The following is a 22186-nucleotide window of genomic DNA, read 5'->3' on the forward strand; positions in this document are numbered from 1 at the left end:
AAGTTACCAAACTTGACATTATATACACTTTAAAAAAAAGATGAAAATATATATAAAATTAAAACCACGTTCAACACGCTTCATTAAAATTGTTTAGAAAACTGGAAATTGTGGCTTAATTTAACTTGAGTCTTTATAAGCAGTCAAAGATTTTGAGTGCTTATGATTACTAGAGTGTTAATTAAAAGGTAGATAATATTTTCTGTCTTACACATCGTATGTATTTAGCATTAATAAATTTGAATCAGAAACTCTAACAAGTGGAAAATATTAACTCATTATGAGTAAAAAGGGTAATCAAATTTGGTTGCTTAAGCCACAATGGAAAGCACATAGAAAATATTCTGAAAGACTGTGGCAAAAATGCGCCATTTTGGAAAGTCTGACATATCTGATGAATATTTTGAATAATTTGCCATGCTATTAGTACCTTCTTTAATAATTAAAAAAAAATAATAAATGAAAAGACAAAAATAAAAAATAGTTTCCACTCGATGGAAAGCTAAAACTTTACAGGGAAGTTTAGCTTATACAGTATTTTTTCCCGGCAAGATATCAGATGGTTGCAACTGGTGACATGCACCAAAGCTAACAGGCTCTTTTGCTTCTGTTTCTGCAGCTGCAGCTCCACTTTTTCCTCCCTCCGTCAGAACAGCAGTTTCATCATCTTTTGAAAGCAACAAAGGGCCTAATAATGTTGTTAGAGCTGCGCCCAATGGTGCTGTCATCACTATAGATAGCACAGCAATATTAAGCACCTAAAACAGAGAATCATCATATTAGTCTTTAATTTGAAGTGCAAGTAACATGATAGGGAAATTTAATAAAAAAAATTTCAACAAAAACTTTAAATAAACATTGCGTGAAAACTAAATTTTACGTTTGTAAAATTTCGTTTTCCATGATGCTCTAATAAATTAAGCTCATAACACAAAATATTAACTAAATATCAGTATTCTTTTTGTATAAAATGTACACATCAATATATTTTCTACTCAATAAACTTTAATAAGTTTCTGAAACTAATAATTACCTGTTTTCCATAGTCCTCAAATCGTTGACCTTTATTATGAAGCCTAGCATAATCTAACGCTTGAGAACCAACAGCAGCCTAAAGGACAAAAAGAACATGAAACAAGGTAAAATTATTTGGAAAACGAAGTAGTAAAATGTAGGTTAAAGCAAAGAACTGTTAGTAAAGAAAAATATATTAGTTTAAACCAGTGGCGGATCCAGAGGCCTGTTTTGGGGGGGGGGGCGATTTTATCCATGGGCGATTGGTCCACATAAAATTTGGGGGGGGGGGGGGTCAGAGAAGTCACGGGAGGGGGATGTGGGCAGCGCCCTTATTTATTTATTTATTATTTTATTTTAAATTTTATAAAATTGGGCTATGGTATTTTTGTTGTTGGTTAAATGATCGTCTCAAAAAAAAAAAAACCTAGGGACACGACCTGAAATCTCGAGACAAATATCAACAGTAGACTTCCTTCTTTCGATTAAAAGCTCCAATTTAATCTTCATCAAAAAACGTGACAAACATTTAAAGTACCCTTATTAAGTCAATTCTTCTTTCTTTAAACACGTGAATCGATCAGCACCAGCATTTTCCAGTCGATCTATAACTTTGAAGTTAGAAAAACGGAGGGGCAGTGCCCCTTTGTTTTTGAAAAGGAGGGGCAGTTGCCCCCACGAGCCGCCTATGATTCCATCCCATCCGTTCTCACATGCGCTCAAAAGTATCGGACGCACAAAAGCTATTTCGTTGCGAAGATCATTCATGAGCTTTTAAATTGAGTCTTACAAATAAAGGAAATACATTCCCTTATATCGCCATTTTTTATATATTTTCTCTCATCCTATTACGGAATGAAAAAAAATACCATTCTAATGTAACGTGGGATTTTCAGAGATCGATATGACATGGATTTATGAGGCATTTCTATGAATCTCCTCGGTAATACATTTTTGAATAAAAATAATGTCTAATGATTGCAGAAAAAATGAAAACAAGCAACTACCAAAGTTCACTATAACTACAAATAGCGGCAGCAAAAAACGCGAAACAAAAGTTTAAATAAAGATATATCGAAATAAATCTTGTAACAAAAATTGCTTTTATGATAGAACCAGAAGCAAATAAAGCGGTTAATTTTCGTTATACAAAACATAATTTTCCACTATTTAACCAGTATTAAAATTAATTTAGGATCAAAATAAAACGTTTTAAGTGTAGATTACTTTTGTTTGAATAAGATTTTACTAGGAAATGCGAAATACAAGATACAGAAAAGATCTTTTAACAATTTAAAAAAAAATTGATCTGTTAAAAAACCATATTCTGTTACAGCATTGTTAAATTACACTTAATCAGTGGCGTAGCAAACTTGGATGTCAACCGGGGTGGTAATCTGGGCTATCACCCCTCACCCCTCCCCATCAACCGAAGGCGAAAAAAAACCTTATTCAATGTTCGACGAAAGAAACGAAGTTCATACAATATTCATAAACAAAACGAAATTGTGTCCCCCCCCCCCCCACCCGAGAGGGATATCATCCAAAATAAACGTTTCCCTCGTATTGATACCAATGCATTTGAGAGATTATAAAACATATGCGAATTTCTGTTGGTATTTACATTTTTCCGGAACTCTTACATGCGTTTTGGGTGTCTCCGCCCCCCCCCCCGCCCCACTCCATATGAGTACCAGTCGCCTCAAATGCCCTTCTAGTGAGACCAATATGTTTGATAGAAAAAAAATATTTTTTTTTCATGTTGGAAATAAAATTCAGAATTGAAACATCGAAATTTCTCATATTCATTTTAGTATCACACTCTAGGGGGTGTCACCCGGCTTAGCCCCGCCCTGCAAAATAATTTTGAATATAAATTGAAATGTTGGGGAATTTTTTTTAGAATTGAAGCATTTAAATTTTTCAAAAAAAGTTGAAGATCAATTTCAGGCGCCACCTGGGGCAAACCCATCCGCGCCACCGTAGCAATGCTACTGACTTCATCAACTCACATTTATATATAAAATAATTAAATTTATCAAATAGATAAAGGAGAAAAAAAACCCGTATTTTCATATCAATCAACTAAAAAACCGCAAATTAAGGGAATATGTAATACCCCCCCCCCCCTGGAGCAAAAATAAAACTTATGTATGGCACCAGTTATAAATATGCAGGAATGATTACACCTTCGAACGATATAAAACAAACGCTGAGAAGGAAATACGCTTTCAATTTTTAACATTTATCATTTAAATTTTGAGCATAAATGAAAAAAATTTAATGTATAAATTTTGAATTTGAAAAAAAATTAGATTATTCTTCAGAAAGTGTTCAAACAAAAACGATTTTTTTTGGTATGCAACCTAATAGTAAAAAAAAAACCCCACGAAGTCTGTTGGGGGGGCGATCGCCCCAATCGCCCCCCCTGTGGATCCGCCACTGGTTTAAACACACCTTTAGTAATCCTTAGTCAAAATTTTGAAATATAAATATTTGAAAAAACACTCTGCTAATTTAAATTTACTACTTAACTTTAAAAGCCGATTTTTCAAAGCCAATTTTATGCAATACAATACAATAATTTGAACACAGTAGAAGATTTACCACTTGTCATTGAAACCGCACTCATTTTTATCTGCAAATAATTTGACAAAAGTGCTAATTTAAAGAGGGAAACAAAAATCAAGTTGTACACAAATGTTTATTCAAACTGAAATTAATTCCCTTTGGAAAATTAAGAGGGCATTGTATGAAATGTTTATGTAATACTAAACACCTCACTTTTGCTGTGTTGCCAACTGCTCCGCATTTTGCAAAGTTGCTCCGCAAAAATAGCGAAACTTCGCAGCTCCGCAAAAAATTATCTTGCTTCACATTTCCCAGCCGAGCGTTTTCAGGCATGATATAGTGTTTAAAGCTGTTTTTGAATTTCATGCTACTGCTTGAAATGATTATCAAAGCTCAAAAACAGTTTCAGATAAGTGGTTTTAGTTTGCTCAACAAAGCTCAAAACAAAGCTCTATTTTTGAGCTTTTGACAAAGCTCAAAAATAATTTCACATAAGTGGTTTTAGTTTTTTCTTATTGAATTTTATGCAAAATACGGAGCGGCTCTGCAAAATTTCAAAATGCTCCTCAAATTGTTTCCCTAAGATTGGCAACCCTGCTTCTGCTAGGGGTGTTGTGCTAGCTAATTTCAGTTGTATTATAGGTATTTTAATAATTCCAGGGAGTTAAGTAACCAAAATGCAGATATAGGTTGTCTTTGGTCACATTAACAGAGGAGGCATGACCAAAAAGTAGGCCTGAATTGCTCATAAACTAAAAAGTTACTTTAGACCACAGAAATGCTCATATAACTTTGCTTTGCAACAAATGACAGCAAAATATTTGTTCAGGGAATTTGGAAAAGTACTTTCAAAGAACATTGCTTGGTTAGAATTGACAACCCTGACTCAAGACTCGAAACAGTCTGGTTTTGTTGCTAATACTGCATTGCTTAAAGCTTTGCTTCATTTTCTTGAGAGAGCTGGAGGGAGTTCAGTTCATTTACTTCTTTACAATTTTATGGAACTTTTTGCATGTTAATTGCAACTTGAATCATTCACATACGAAAATAAATCTAAAGAAAACAGGGGGGGGGGTCTTGCATTTTTTTCCTTAGAAAGTAAATCCTGATTTGAACTTTGACCCTGCATTACACGCTTCTACAATATTCATTTTGAAAATTGCATTTGTTGGAATAAATAAAAGCATTACAGCTTGACAGTTCATGTACTTAAATACATTTATCATAAATGTAAGTTTACCTGAACTGTTGCTTTTGGTAACCATGCACAACAAATAAATATTTTTTCTTTTATATTTAAATTTGTTCCACATGTAACAAGCGCAGTTACAACCGACCTACAGCAAAGGCCTAAGAACAAAGCTAAGACACCATAACCTAGAGAGAAATGAATTCAATACATTATAGAATAAAACATTAAAACTTAAAACTAAACAGCATTGAAGCATAAGAAAAAGATGTGATTAGATGTTTAATACCATAAATATTTGATTCAGAGAACTACTAAAAAATATTATTTACTGAAAACAACATAGTCATCAAATTTAAAACACAAAATTTATAAAGCAAAGAGTTTTATATTTTACCAAAGCTCCAAGTTATATTGACTCTGAAATAAGACAAACTTTGGATAGATATTACACTCTCATAGTAAGCTAAAATCAATACTAATTGGAATAGAATGGGCAAGATCATTTATTGTACAATGTATGAAAAATAAAATACTAAATTGATAATAAAATACCAATTGAAATAGAGTGGACAATATCATTGGTTGTGCAATACATAAAAAATAAAATTCTAAATTGCAATAGAATTATCAATATCAGTGATTATACAAAACAGAAAAATAATAAAATATTGCACAATGCACAAAAAAATAAAATATTAGTTGCAATGGAATTAACAAAATATATCATTGAATATACAATACATAAAATTAAAAGAGCGTCCAATTCAAAAAAATAATAATAAAAGAAATACCAGCATGATTTTTGAGAGTTGAGAATGCAATTTCAGCACCAATCAAGGAAAACATAAATGGTTGTAAAATCTCCCAAAGAACTCCATAAACAGAAACAACTCCATGCTGCAACAAAACATGGAAATAAATAATGTCCTCAAAAGATGTTTATTTATATATTTATATAACATAATATATCACTATATCAACTCCTTCAAATCCACATAGCAGAAACCTGAACAGTATAAAGTTTTAGGTAATTTGTTTTTGTTTTTTTCTATTTTCTGTAATTTCATAATAAACTACCAATATCTTTGGAAACCCCATGGCATATTTTTATCGAGAAACAAACACAAATATTTTATCTTTGATGAAATGCTTCTTAAAATGTCGAATAGAAGGTTAAACAGAACACACAGTAGTGCAACCTGTCATCCACAGAACAGTGGTTGACAGGAATCGTTTGGTATTCTGTACAAAAATATTTATTCATATTACTGATTCAGGAGTAAGAAAAAGTTCAGTAATGAGAAAAAATCTATTGATGAGATTCTTAAATTAATAATTAATTTTTTTCGAACACAAGTTTTCAAATTTGACTGTACAGTTTAAAAAAAATTATACTTATTTTTAGAGATGTACGGAGTACTAGGTAACTACTTGGTACTCGGCCTACTCGGCCAATTTGCCGAGTACTCGGTACTGGGTCAGATTTCGATCAGGTACTCAGCCAATACCGAGTAGTTGTAAAAAATTGAATACTGTTCAAGACAGATTTTCAATTAATAAAAAAAGTGCAAGCATATGATATACTGCAGTCATTTACAGTTCAAATTTACAAGTCTAATTTTAATTTTGAGAATAATAAAGTTTGTTATGATTCAATGGAGTAAATCTTTATTTTAATGTCCACAAAGTTAATTAAACTTATTAAAAATGGGACAAACAAATTTTGTATTATTAAACGGATTTTTGCTTCAAACAAAAATTATTTATAAGAAAGATAAAATACCTTTGTTTAAAAAATAAAAACCAAATAAAACAATGTTAAAAGAATAAATGTGCAGGAACACAGCAGGCATGTGTTTTGGCTTACAAGGAATGCCTTTTAAAATGCACAAAATGCAAGCTTATAGATTTAAACACATCCGACAAAAGTCGGATTTTTTTTTTCTCAGATGTCTTTAAATTCATTAGTTCTCATTTCATGCACTGAAAAAGACATTCCTTGTAATGCAGAAACATGTGTCAGCAGTGTTCCTGCACATTTGTGCTTTTAATGTTGTTTTATTTGTTTTTAAAAATTATTTATGTTTGGCAGACTAGCACTATAATAGATTGATATAATTTGTTTTAATTACAACTTGATTAGTCATACCTTTCATTTATTTGTTTACTTTTAATTTTAAAAATAGCTTTTCTGTAAACTTTTTTGACATAAATAAAAATGTTTAAGTAATGATTAATTAAATTTCCGCTAGAATTTCGTTTTAAAAACTATTAATGGACATGAAGGTCTATGCTAGTATTCCAATGTGTTCAAAATTCATCACGTGTGTGCCGATGGTTCTACTTAAAACGTAATTGGTACTCGGTACTCGGCCAAAGTGCTACTCGGAATGTCTCTACTTATTTTCCACAACTGTACGGTTTCATGCTTCGGTATTTTCTACATTTTGGAGGTGACAATTTACAATGTAAGAAGAAGCCTCCCCCCCCCCTCTTTATTTTTTTCATAAAACTTTTATGAGCAATGTATTTTTAGTCTTTATTTATTTATTTTCCTACCTAACTCCCAATCTCTTTTTTTTTTTTTTTTTTTTTTGTGTGTGTGTGAGCTTTGAACCAAGTTTGGATTTAAAAAAATAATTGAATAAATGAAAGTAGTTATGTGATCACTCGACCAACATGGTTCGTTTTTTTAAAGTTGCGAGAAACGTAATGAGAAATGTATGTTGACAATATTTGTCTTCGCTGGTACTACAGCTGGCCAAAACCATCTCTCCAAGTTTTCCTCACCTAGCCCTATCCCATGCAATGTCTCTCCATCGGTTCACTCCTATTACTTTTAAGTCCCTCTCTACCCTAATCAACCATCTGGCTGGGATTTTGACAATCAAAGATACAAAAATAAGGCAAACTTATATAACAAAATATTTTCTGTAACAGTACAGAATACGTTTGTATTCTGCAAGCAATTTTCAATTAAAAATTTCAGTGTTCATTTTTCCTCTAGTTTTTAATCATAAGCTAGACTTTTAAACATAATTTTGAAGTTCAGCACAATAATTTTAACATGCTGATTTGCAATATAGTATGAAAACTACACATAGTAAAATGCAAGTTCTAATATGTTTTTTTAATTTACATAAAGATCAATTTGTTTTTACCCCACGTGTAAGATCATTTTGCTTACATAGTCAGATTTTCACAGTCCCCTGAACTAATCATGAAATCTAATTGTATTAAGAACCTTTTATTTATTTTATTTTGTTATTCATTTAAATTTCTCTCTCTCTTTTTACATCCAATGTCTGAAATTACTCAGATCCAGACAACACCAGGTCCTAGTTAATCCACTGTATTAATGGGGAAAAAACAATTTTGTTCATATGGTTATGCTATCTGATGCCTTTGTTACATATCTCAGATGTTGAAAATTATTACAATCCCATCAATAAAAAAAAGATGTAAAGGAAACTTCAAATTTGTATAAGAAACACATTTCTATTCAAAGGAAAAAAGAAATGACTCACAAATTGCTCTTCCTCATTTCGCCATCTTAAGGCTGATACAAATGCAAGACTTATGCAACCAAGTGCCCCAGAGCCAGGTATCCCAGCTCGCTTGCTCAGAAACATCAGTGATATACCTCCAAAACAGAGCAGCAAGACATGGTAGTAAATCACAAATGACTGCAATGAAAAGAAAAAATAAAATAGTAGAAAAAAATTGTAGAAGAACTACATTTCCTTATGTAAAATAATTATGATTATATTTTCAGAAAAAAAAATTTTTGAGCTTAATACAAGTTTAAAAAAAAAATAATAATAATAAGAGATTCACTTTTATGTATGCTCATTGTTAAGCCAGGAAGTTCAAATTGTTAGAAACTGTAGTGATGAATATTTCTTTTTCTTTTTTGCATATTGGCAAAACATTTTAAAGTTCAATTTTAACGAGGAGTAATTTTTTTTATAAACTTTTTCTTTCTTTTTCTTTTTGCTGAAAATTAATATCAATTGTATTTTGAATTTGAAACTGCAAAATATTTTTGTCAGAAAGCAGTTTTTTGCTTGATCTACTGGTAATCAGCTATGTGATATCTATTCATTAACCACCAATTTTCTTTGCAATTCACCCGTGGTTAAAAAATTTAAAAAAAAAAATAAATTTGAATTTTCTCATCTTGAATTCAAATTATGTTTTTCACAATCACGAGTTTGTGTGTGTATGTAGGCGTGTGTGTTTGTGTGTGGGAGGTATGTGTGTTTGTGTGTAGGGGTATGTGTATGTGTGTGTAGGCATATGTGTTTGTGTATGCGTGCAGGCATGAGTGTGTGGGTAGTTGTGTGTATGTGAGTGTGTAGGTATGGGTGTGTTTGTGTGTAGGTGTATGTATGTGCGCGCGTGTATGTGCTTGTGTGTACATGCGTGCATGTATGCATGTAATTGTAGGATATTGACGAAACCAGTAGACGGTTTTCGCTATAGGAGCAGCATCGTGAGGAGCCGGTCGACGGTGATGCTGCAAAGGATGGCGGGGGGAAAATAAAATCATAGGACATCAAAACAGTCAAATGAAAGCAATAAGCAATCGTGATTGCTCAAAAAAAAAAAAACACCTGCTAAATCATGACTACTTTCCAATTGAGATATTAAATTCGTTGACTTTAGACTTGCTGCCAAAATCAATCACAAAATATAGTTGTAGATACAGTTATACATTATTAACTTATGAGATACATAGTTATGACTCATAACTAGTTCTACATTGATAACAGTAATAAAAGTACAAAGTGGTTTTGATTTCAATTCAAGATGGCAAATTTTACTGGAAAAATTATCAAAAAAATTGGAGCAATTGCTCCATCTCTTATATTCAGAAACACAAAAGTAATCACAGAACATAAAGAAATGTGTAAGAGATGACAATTTTAATTTCCATAATCCAATTTATATCTTCATTATATGGCATGTCATGCCTACCTACAGTGACAAGTCACTGTTGTCTTACACCTTGTTTCAATTCATACATGTTTTATTAAATGTTTCTTAAAACTACAACTGTTAAGGTGGTTCAGATTATTACTGCTTTTAATAAGAAGTTATACACTAAGCTTAACAGGTTTGGAAATAATTTTAACATTTCATACATATTCCTCTCCACATGTACAAAAATTAAGGTTTCGTTTTTTTAATACAATTTTATTTGAAACATTCAACTCAATACCTTATTTTTTTAAGCTATGTACTAGAAAACACACTGGATAACACAGAAGGAATGGGTTATCTAGTAATTAGAATGACTAACACAGAATGCATGAGCTACATTTTTCTCAACAACTTCATTACAGAGAAAAACATTTCAAACAGCGTATGAAAATGAAAATTATGATCCATTAATGTAATTTTTTTCTGTATGTGGGGGAGGGGGGTCAATTTTGACTCATAAGCAATTTCATTTGAAACTAAAAGTCGTCTAGAGAAAAAAAGATGACCATTACCTGATGTCTTTCTTTACTAGGCAAGTACCAGAAAATAACCCCAAAAACAGCACCAACAGCACAACCTACAAGTGGTTCTAGAGGCCCCTTTATAAGTGTCAAAGTTAAATTACCTAAAAAAAACAATCATTTTTATAACAAACTGATTTAAATTTATTAACTACTGCTCATTATCTATCACATTTAATAAAGAACAAAAAAAGTCTTTGCTGATATTATATATATTTTTTATTTTTACTTATCGATACAGATTATTATTGATTATTATTTGTCTTATAGATACAGTAAAACCTCGAAAACTCAACTATACAAGGGAACACGAAAACATGTCAAGTTGAGTGGGTGTCAACTTATAGATGTTCCATGACATTCTGACCCAGTTTTCTGTATTGCCTCATTTATTAATATCTTTCATTTAAGTTATACAAAAATTAACTTCAGAAAAATAATTGTTTTTTTTAAGTGCACTAAAAAATAACTATTGGTATCATATTGGAATACTCAATAGTTGGAGAAATAATCCATAAATTTTGAGAACAGTAAAGAGGTCCTTATCACGTCAATTAAAAAGAAAAGTCTTGCTTACATGTGTTTGGAATACATGTTCAGGAACTCCCCAAGGTACTTTCCACCATAAAACCCTTTTTTATGATTGCTCCAACCACTCAGGGTGTGAAGGCTGACTCCCCAGCGTACAAGGAAGAATCCATAAAAGAGCTCTTTCCAGAAAAGGATTGATAGATCAAGAAACCTCGTGTAAAATTCTTAGAAATGTTTAAAGCAAATTAATATCAGAAGAAAAAAAATTGATGAGAACAGAGCAAATGGATATCGACTTATAAGGGTTCTTGAAAATGTGTGTCAAGCTAGAGAGAGCTTTTTGCCTATAGAAATTAGCATTGAACCAACAATTATAAAAATAAATTCTTACTTGCGGGGGAAGTTGAGTTACCACAGTTTCACATAATAAATTTTTTGTTCACAGTTTTACTGACCCTTGAATTTAAGGCTATTTTTGTTGACACAAAAGTTTATTTTATGCAGTTTAGGTACTTCAAAATAAATCGAAAAGCAAGCTAATTTTAGACAAAATCTATCTGAAAAATATATCATTGATGTGAAACAAGCGTTTTACCACTTATCAAACAAAAAATAGAGGGTGAGAGATAAAAAGAAAAGAAAAAAAAATCTGATAACTATAAATGTTCAAAATTAAAAAAAGAACTTTTGCAGTATAACTTCCAACTAACTTCTAACTAACAACTAACTTCTAACATCATTGATTGGCACTTCTTTTGAAAAATAATACGACTATTACCCATTTCGACTAAAAATTATTTCTTTTGTTCAAAGTCCTTTCTCTGAAATATGTCCACTGTTTAATGTTGGAGAGCTTTGAAATTCTGTAACTTAGCAATTTTTGAGAGACATATTAAAATGTAGGAAAAACAAGTAGCAGTTTTTAAAGGAGATATAAAAAAGAAGAAAACATACATAAGAAAACAAATGTTAGCAAAAAGCTCTAAAACAATGCATTTCTTCAATTTCATTCTCTAGAATATGAAATGAATAACGCAAATTTTTAAAAGATGCAACTGAAAAGAATATTTAAACACAAATTTGAATTATTTTCAGTACAGGGGCCAATCCAGGATTTTTTTTCTCGCTACCTATTTTTGTGAAAGATTTTTTTTTTATCAGCATTGTTTTTGTGAAATTTTAGACGCATTCTAATTTTTGTAAAAGAAGTAGTGGAACAAGTGAAATTTTAGTTCGAAAAGTGTAAATGTCATCTAGTAATATTTTTAACAGTTTTTTTTTTGGGGGGGGGGGGTTGAGCTGAAAACCTAAGAAGTATGAAAAATACCATCGTAATTTCAGCTTAATGGTCTATGTACTGTGTACAATATAGGAAATTATGAGAAAAACGGTTGCTTAAAACAGATGTTTAAAGATTGCAATAATATTGCATAAATATACTTTGGTGTGAAACAGCTAAAAATTAGTCAAAATACTACAAAAAGTTTTCTATTTAAGCGATTGTTCATATACACCTGCTTATAATTTTATTTCATGAGTATATTTTGTTTTAAATAGAGAAACAAATTTCATATTTTAAAATGCGAATTTTTGTGAAATTTTCGATGTTTTTGTGAAACTACTGATTTTATTACTTGATTTTTGTGAAAGTGCCGATTTTAAAATAAGATTTTTGTGAAGGTACCGAAAAACGGTAGCAAAATCAGCCTGTATTGGGCCCTGCAGTATTAAATTTAAGTTAAGTAATGCTTACAAACTTTATACTAAGAATAGAAGCATTGATTAAATATTAAATAATGAAATTTGCTTACCATCTGAAAAAGCTATGCTTAACGATATAGTAAAACCAGTAATTGCTAATATGTCATCCATTGAAGACGCTGCAATAATTAGAGTAGGAATTCCTTTACTAACTCCAAATTTTCTTCTCGTTAAATTTAAGAGAATAGGCAATACAACAGCAGGCGATATAGCTGATATTATGAATCTAAACAAAATAATAATCCTTTTAAAACAAAAACCAGTTATATTCTAAGCTTAACTATAAAAAAGCAACAATTTAAAAAAAATTGCAACAATATCTGCAAGCGTTTTGGAATAAAATATTTTAAAGAATAGTATATTTCAAGTAAATATTAATATACAAACACACAGGGCTCAACAAACATCTCTTACTTATACATCCATACATCACATTCATTTATGTAATGACTTGAAGTAGTTTTGACAGGATAGATATTAAAATATTGAGAGCTGCTATTCGTTTTTTACAGCAGCAGGAGCGCATCTCGCTTATGTATCAACATAATTTTTATCCAAAATTTGATTCCAAAAACAATAAACAACTATTGCAAGTATTATAACTTGTAGGATGAGTAAGCATGCGTTTTAATGATTTCAACTTCAAAATGAAGTAATTTAGAATACATGTAACATGAATTGTAAACAATATTGCTAAAAAATGAAAATAAATCATTTTATTTAGCAAAGCAACAATTAAGGCTCTCAGTATTGCTTTCCAATTCTTATTTGAAATGTGGGAGTCATTTCTGACACACCCTATATAATATACATCAATAGTAATGCAAATAAATTATTACATTTCAGCTCATTGGAATAGTGAAGGAAAATATTATATTGGAGAACAAATATAATTGTATAAGTTACATTGATTTTACAAAGAAAAATTGTGTTAAAAATTAAAATACATTACTGAAAATAGTATGAATACAAACTTTAACATCATTATATTGGAGAACAAATTATATTGGACCATAACACCATATTATATTGGAGAACAAATATAATTGTATAAATTACATTGATTTTACAAAGAAAAATTGTGTTAAAAATTAAAATACACTACTGAAAACAGGATGAATACAAACCCTAACATCACACCCCAAATCCATGGAAGGTCCAAGAGGAGATGAGTAAATACAGCAATACAAGCAGTTTCTACTATGCAAGGCACAAATGTCAATCTAAAAACAATCATTTTAAGCTTTTTCAATTTCTCCCCATCCAATCCTAGACCAGCCCTAAGAAGTATGATCACCAGAGCAATGTCCCTAAGATAAGATACAAAACAAGAAAACCTATTTTAGAATTAAAACTCAACATTGATACACATAAACAAATCCAATATTAATGGGACAAAGTCTACATTGAAAATTGCACTTGTATTGGCCATAAAGAACCTTCTTTTTTTTTTCCTTTCAATGCAAAATATATAACAAAAATTGCCTTATGCTCTTACAAAATTGCACAAATTTAAAATAATTCCTTATAGCTGCAAAACAAAGGTATCTAGTTTTTTTCCACCCTGGAAAAATCAGCAGAAAAACTTGGAGAAAACCATCCAGGATAGAATATCATTCTGACCAATGTTTTTCAGCAAATTGAATGTTTTAAATCAAAAATGCAGAACATAACAATAATAAATAATCATCTTGATTTTACTCATTTACTAAGGAACATTTTACTATCAAAATATCACACACATGTGCGGATAATACCCGACACAAGAAATCTTTCAAATGACTATCCAGGAAGTTCGGGACCATAGCTATCCCGGATATCTGAATTTCCTGGTTTTCTGGATCGCTAAAAAGAGCTTTTGGCCGATTATTTATAAAACTTAAATTACTATATTAAATAGTAATACGTATTAAAATAAGTAAAAAACAGTTCAGAAATGCTTATCAATATCGAAACATTAAAAACTACTAGTGAGAGAATAATTTAAACACCAAAAACCTTAAGTTATTTAATAAGACCTGAGACCCTTATATTAATTTTGAAAAGGAAAGAAAAACACCAATTTTCGATGTTTTAAAATGAAAGAGAATGAAAAGAAGGGAAAGAAACAAGTTTTTGAATGTAAATGAGCGATTCTTCTACTATAGTGAATGAGAGAATTTGTTTTCATGAACACTTTTTTTTTTCACTTTTTTATAAAGATTTGATGCTAGCGATTATTGATAGCTATTGCTTTTGCATTAAGTTAATACCCATTAAAATTTAATTTATGAGTTCCTGCAGCCTTACTACAGTCTTGCGTTTAACGATTTCTAAATTCCACCATCAACTATTCGGAAAACATGAGAATCACAGCGTTTCACACGCTTTTGCGACACGTCACTTCCGCTATAAGTTTTAATTAAAGACCATTCAATAAAATATTGCTTCATAATGTGACAATATTCACTTCATTCGTTTTCAATTGTAATAAAACACAAAAATTTCAGACTTACATGTGTACTTTTTAGTTCAAGAAAATATTCCGGAAATTTTCCCCTGCGTTAAAGACAACCCTAAAAAGTTCATTTTTGTAAACATTTTCTCGAGTTATAGATGAGTAATATGATATTTATTAAGAAACTGCTCATTTTCTTTTAGGTATTTCAAAAAAAAAAAAAATGCTTGGTTTTTCAAAAATTGCCAAAAATACATATTTTTAAAAAATGGCGGGAATATCGGCAAGAGGTTGCCGGTTTTCCGGTTTTTTGGTTCCCGGATAAAAGGTTCTGCACTGTAATTCATAAGTTACACATTTACAAAATAAATGAGTATCACTATTAAGTTATAATACATTTTATAGCAATTATGAGACATTTAAATTGTAGTAAATTTGAACATGCTTATCTGTCATAATGAAGTTCCAAGGAGAATTACGTATTCACAAAGTGAAAACAGAGACAAAAAGTTGTAAAGTTTTTGAGTCTAAACATTAAATTTGTACAATGAAATGAATTAATGTTAATGAAAAAATATTACATTTGTAATAATTTAATATTTGGTTTCAGTTTTGATTTAATCTTTAATTTAAACTTCTTGTAGTATCATACATTTTCAAATAAATTTTTAAAAATTTCAAAACATTCATAACTCTTACTCTTTTACAAATTCCAACTTAAGTTTTTAATCATACAATTCATTAAAAAATATTTGATACAAATATTTACAATTTTCATATAATATTTTAAAGTGCCATATGTTTCACAAAAACAAATATGACAGTATTGTATAAAAATGATTTGTTTGATTATTATTATCATTTAATTATCTACAATTTACCTTTTCTACAAATATGTAATGTGTTTTAGTTCTTATTTGATTTGATTTGTATCATATTCATTTATAATAAAATGTGCTTTGCAACAAACATACTATTTATTTAGTTCTTAGGTGCAATAATACATGAAATATATTTTTTTTTTCATTTTTAAAAATATCAACTTCATGTAGTAATGATTATATACGTAAATTAATTACTAAAACTCTTAGTCTTTGAAAACCAAATTTAATTTTTTTTAAACTTCTTTAAAATCATTAAAATCATTTTCGTTAATTTAGAAAAGAAAATCATGATTTTTAAACACCTCAGCAATATAACTCTTCTACGACAAAGTATATTTTTACATTTCAAACATACAGAAAATCTGTGAAATAGCATTTCGTACAATTTTTTTTCAGTGTGGACAAATTACAAAAATGTGGACCAAATACAAACCCTGTTAATTTTCACTTTAATTCAGTCACATAATTTTCAATTTGTTTTTGTACATTCAGAAACAAAATGAAATGAATTGCAGAAATTTATGTAACAGAGAAACAAAAAAAATTTAGAGAAGTAATATAAAATTCTGTTTAAAATTTTCTAATGCTCAGTAGAATTCAAAAAGTTTTCCTACTTCAATCAATAAAGCAATATTGAATCTGAATTTCATAGAAAACAAAGCTTTCAAAAATGTACACAAAAAGGAAAAATCTAATCACATTTTTGAATTAAAAGACAAAACAACTGAATTTGTTTAAAATTTGAACATTGATTAAAATATGACTGTGAAAGGAAAAGTACTGCTGCATGTGCGCTGAAATACAAGCTATTCAGTCTAACAAAATTAATTTATTTTTTTTTTCCATTCATGGAAAGATAAGACTTATATAAAGCCCAAATGACTTGAAAATACAACCAAGCAATGTTAGAAATAAGTAGTCCTCAGGCATATTTTGCAACCAAAAATTTCATTTTTTTTGTCCAGATTCCTAAAGTTACATGCCAAACTTAAAACCAAAGTTTTGAATTACATTGAACCTTTTCTTCCCCCTAACTCATAGTAGTCCCAACCCACAATCGATGTGAATGAATGATAAAAAACATTTCTTCATTTTTTACATTTTTCAAAGTACAGATGCGCAGTATTTCTATTTAATGAATCTTTTTTTTTCTTTTTTTTTTTTAACTTCATACATGCTCATCGAAAATGACACCTTAGTTTTCACTTTCTTCTATATCTAATATGTAGAAGAAAGTATTGGATTCGTGCAAATTTTCGAATTTTAACGGATTTGAACGTTTTGAGGTGTGCTGAGTCCATTTCGACCATTTTAGGAAAATGCCTGTCTGTCTGTGTGCAAGGGCGCCCATATAGGGGGGCAAGGGGGCTGGACCCCCCCCCCCCTTTGAAATTAGAATTTCCTTGCTTTTAGTACTTTCTTTGCAAAAATGTAAAAACATTTCTTCGCCAGCAATTAAATGAATAAGTTATTAAAAATGTCAAATTTTAATGACTCTAATCTGTCCTGAAATCAGTTTCCACAGGGAAAATATCCAGCTAAACCATGGAGAAAATATTTGAGCCCCCCCCCCTTGCAACTTTGCATATGGACGCCCATGTCTGTGTGTCCATGTGTTTGACCAGATTTTTGCGGCCGCTCTACAACAAAAACTACCACATGAAATTGAACGAAATTTGGTACACATATGCGCCCCCATGTGAACTTGTGCCCATTGGTTTTTAGCGCGAATTCCTCCAAGGGGGGGTGGAGTAAAGGGACATTTCTTGAGTTATGCGTGCATGCTATTCCCCAGGAAGTAACTAGCGGAAACAAACAAAATTTGGTCCATATGTTGCCTCTAACAGGTACAGGTGCTGATTCAATTTTGGTGTCAATAGCTCAAACAGGGGGTTGAGCTATAAAACGTTTTTTGCCATTAATTGTGACTGCTGTATCTCAAGAAATAATGAACTGAATCAAACAAAAATTTATCGACAAGTAACCCTTAGAAGTTATGAGAGCTGATTCTATTTTGGCATCAACAGCTGAAAACTGGGTGGCGCAATTGAACATTCTTTTTTTTTCCATTGTGAGTGCCATATCTCAAGAAGTAATGCTACGTTCTGGATGAAATTTGGAATAAATGTGAATCCATATGTAAACAGGCGTTGGTTCAATTTTGCCGCCAATCGCTAAATGGGGGCTGATTTTTTTTTTTTTTTTTGTGAACAAAAATAGCTTTATTAATGCAACAATAAGAAAAATAAATCGTAACAGGCTGTCATCTGCGTATTTCTCGTGATTTTAATTGTATCGGAAATGTTCTCAGTGATTTAAAATTTTTAACTGTTGCCATCTTGTGTTTGTTAACAAATAAATGTCTGTATTAATTTAAGCAAGGCTTTTTAAATTATATTCAATTTTCATTATTTGCTTTGCTATTAAAATGAATCGGGAATTGGGAAGGTTGTCAATTTCTGGCGTCTGTGATTTTGTTTTTGTTTTGAATATTACTTCCTCATCAAGCATGGGGAGGGATCAGAAATATAAGAAAGATATAGAAGAAAGTTTCGTTATAGCCATAATATACTAGTTTATTTTGATGCCTGGATAGCATCTTCAGATGTCATCATGACCCCTATATTCAAATTCTTATTTCTAACACTGCGGTTCAGGTATAAAGAAATACAGTAAACTCCCGATTATCCGCGGAATAGGGTTACACGGTAACCGCGGATAAGCGAAAATCGCGGATGATCCGAATAATAGGTAAAAAACGACACTTAGTGTATGCAATAGATAAAAAATATTGATGACACTCACACATTTATTTTAATTATAACTAAAAATGTTGCTATATTGCATCTACTAACATCAAATTTCAAAACTATATGTAAAATTTAAAAGCGAACAACAACATAAGCAAAAGTTTCAAAGAAAAAGAAATGCGAAAGGACCAGCGGATAATCCGACTGCCGATAATCGGGAGTTTACTCTATAGAGCTTTGCAGTCTAGAACAATGTATGTAGCATGGATTAATATTGCATGCAATTACCTGATACTTGAAATTGTTTTATGGCCGATATCAGGATAATACTTCACAAAAGTAAGATTGCGATAGAGAAACCCAACAATTAGCATGCCTAAAAACACATTAAATAAACATTTTTTAACTGAATTCTAAAAGGAAAAAAAAATGCAAATTGAATATCTATTTCAAAGAAATAAACATTTAATCAACACCATGAAAAGTAGTTTAGCAATCACCACTAAAGGATAATACTTTGTAAACTGTAAAAAGAGCAATGAGCTGTATCCTCCTGAAAATGTCATGGAGAAACAATAGAATGAAATCATAAATTGATATCCAAACTACCCTTAGTTTTCCTCTAATTTTCAAGCTTAATTAGAACAAAGTCTGCAGCATAACAATAATAATAATTTTTAAAAAATGCATAAAAACATTCTTCAAGACGCAAAAATCAAACATTCAGTTAAAAAACAAAAATAAATAAAATATTTCAGTAAAACACAAGATAAAGAAATGATAATATTACTTCATTTACCTAACAAGGGTGGCAAGTAGAAGAAGCCAAATACTTTCCCTCCAATATATGACAGCAAAGCTAACAAAAGCAATGCAAAAGCTTCTGTACCAGGAATAATATCTTTGTATAAAACTCCATACAGTGCACCAGAAAGAGAAAGAAGCACAAAAAGTTGAGTTACATAAAGATTTATCTTCCTTTTGCTTGGTACCATGGAATACCAAGTATTCTTCAGGCATCTTAAGAACCTTTTTCTCTTAGAGTCTAGAAAGAGAGAGAAACATTACAAAGGGAAAAATATTAAAATGTCAGTGAAAAATAAATAACGTATGGAGAAGCTTCCAAGAAACTGGCTTAAGGTTAAATTATGGGTGCCCATATGCAAAATTTTAAGGGGGGGGGGCTCAGATATTTTCCCCATGGAAACCGATATCAGTACTAATTAGAGTTATTAAAATTTGACATTTTTAATAACTTATTCATTAATGACCGGAGAAGAAATGTTTTTACACTTTTTGCAAAGAAAAAAGTACTAAAAGCAAGAAAGTTCTAATTTCTAAAGGGGGGGGGGCTTCAGCCCCTACTTACCCTCCCATATAAGTACCCATTAGCCAAAATCCAACATTTTTATCAATTAAAACATTTTATGTTCACAAATGAGGCTTTTAGTATTAAAAAATCATGAATTTCAAAAGTGGTAGATCCATTTTCATAATTTGATCCTTTTTTTTCTATATTATCCCATTATAAAGTGATATGTACTGAATGCTTTTCAATCATCAAAAACCACTGCCAAAGACCCATTTTACTTCAAAATTAACGCAATGCATGCTTTTATCATATTGCCCCCAAAAGTATGAGTAACATCAACAAAAACATATTAAATTATTATTTAATGAACTCGTATTTTTGATTTTACAGGTTAGTACATGACATAAAAGTAAAGCCACATGAATTTAATCGGAATTTTAACGGAAAATTAAAATAAAAAACTAAAATATGGTTGATTTACTTCAAAAACAGCTCAATGCTAATTATTTTTATCTGTAAGCTACAAGTTTAAAAAAGAAAATAAAATTATTTGTACACTAAAGGTTATTCAAAGGGGGGCTGGGGGGAATCTTATGGAAAAATTAAAAAGGCAGTGTGAAATGTTTTATTTCTCTCCTGCAAATTATTTTTTAAATGAATTTATCTGATTTTGATACACATGTTCATTAACTGGGTTGCAGCACCACTTTTTATTTAAATCCTCAAACATTTATGCCAGAACCAGAAAAAAATCTAACAGGGTTTTTTTCTTTTTTTTTTTTTTTTCCTTTTTTTTATAAATATTTAAGTACATTATTAAAATTGTTTTCAGTGTCATGAACCAAATGCTAGTTTTTAATGACATTGTGAATTTTTCAAAATCAAAAGGCACTTATAAGCATACAATTGTAATTTTTCCATTCTTTTAAACGTTTTGTTTTAATGCAAAACCTTCATCAAATAAATACTATAATTTATTTTTAAATAAATTAACAATTTTTAATGATATTCATCACTTATGGATTCAAAAAATATATATGTATCTCAAAAAGTACTACGACTAATTCTATATGCGATGTAATTTTATTTTAACAAAAACACATTTTGCAAGATTCTGCAAGTTTTTTAAATAAAAGATTGACTGCCCTGATTAACCACTTATCTATAAAAATGAAAGTAAATAAACATAATCAGATGATAATATCCCCTTTTTTTTCTTTTGTAATTCCTGTAACAGTAGATAATTTCTCAAAAATTTCTTACAAGCAAAAAGTGGACGTGTCACAACAGGTTCTTCAGCAGCTGAAATCACTGATATTTCCATTTCACCACCTGAATAAATTAATGAGAGAAAATATAAACTGTAGAGAAAAAATTGCAATGATTTATTTAATGTTCTCTTAAAGTTAAAAAAAGAAAACATTAATATTTTATTTTATCTAACAATAATATTTTTCAACGAAAATGCAGCATGGGACCACTATCCGAGCTGCACCATATTATAATTACAGCTCTGTTGTACTGTGAATAAATTTTCCTTTCATTTAAAATATTTAAATATACCGTAAAATGGGGGAACATTGCTTCTCTATGGATAACATTGCTCCAAAAACTTTAAAAGATTTTTTACTGATTTTCGAGGACTTCAGGGACGAAGTTGTTGGTTGACAATGCGGAGTTTCATTCAACTAGTAGAAGATAACAGTAAACAGTTGGGGAAAATGCCAATTTGAGATCAAAAAAACTTTTACACTTTTTGGAGCAATGTTATCCCTAGAGGAGCAATGTTCCCCCATTTTACAGCATGTCTCTTTTTCTTTCTTCAATCTGATATTAATTTTTTTCTTTTCCCTGATAATTGTTCAGCAGGGAGCTTGAGCTAGTTTGTGCCAATGCCTCCTTTTGTTTAAATCAGTCTTAGGGAGGACCAACATACCCATACCGTGGAGCACGTTAGTCCACTTTACAACATTCTGTTGAAAAATCAATATAAAATTTCTTATACAATTGATCATTTTCAAAATAAAACTGGGAAGATAAGAAATAAATCATGAAACTTATGGTATCAAATCAAGCTGTTTGGTTAACTTGTTGATAAGATAAAAAATGGTTAGCAGAAAAGCAGACCTAAGTACATCAATTCCCCAATATATCTTTATCTATCACTATTGAAAATTTGCACGATAAAATTTATTAATTTGAATATTGTACGCTGCACAAGAAAAAT

General features: G+C 30.4%; 1 protein-coding gene across 1 annotated transcript; it reads right to left on the reverse strand.

The window, feature by feature from the left end:
• Positions 1-527: 527 nt before the first annotated feature.
• Positions 528-21899, reverse strand: LOC129220935 (sodium/hydrogen exchanger 9B2-like). The gene is made up of 12 exons (XM_054855371.1): positions 21896-21899; positions 21223-21291; positions 19447-19692; positions 18936-19023; positions 13704-13886; positions 12627-12802; positions 10276-10388; positions 8305-8463; positions 5569-5674; positions 4826-4962; positions 1034-1111; positions 528-758 (listed from the first exon to the last, which is right to left on the reverse strand). The coding sequence occupies exons 1-12, from the start codon at positions 21897-21899 to the stop codon at positions 528-530; spliced, it is 1590 nt and encodes a 529-aa protein (XP_054711346.1).
• Positions 21900-22186: the final 287 nt, after the last annotated feature.

Source organism: Uloborus diversus, chromosome 4, assembly GCF_026930045.1.
Source record: "Uloborus diversus isolate 005 chromosome 4, Udiv.v.3.1, whole genome shotgun sequence".
Taxonomy (NCBI): Eukaryota; Metazoa; Arthropoda; class Arachnida; order Araneae; family Uloboridae; genus Uloborus; species Uloborus diversus.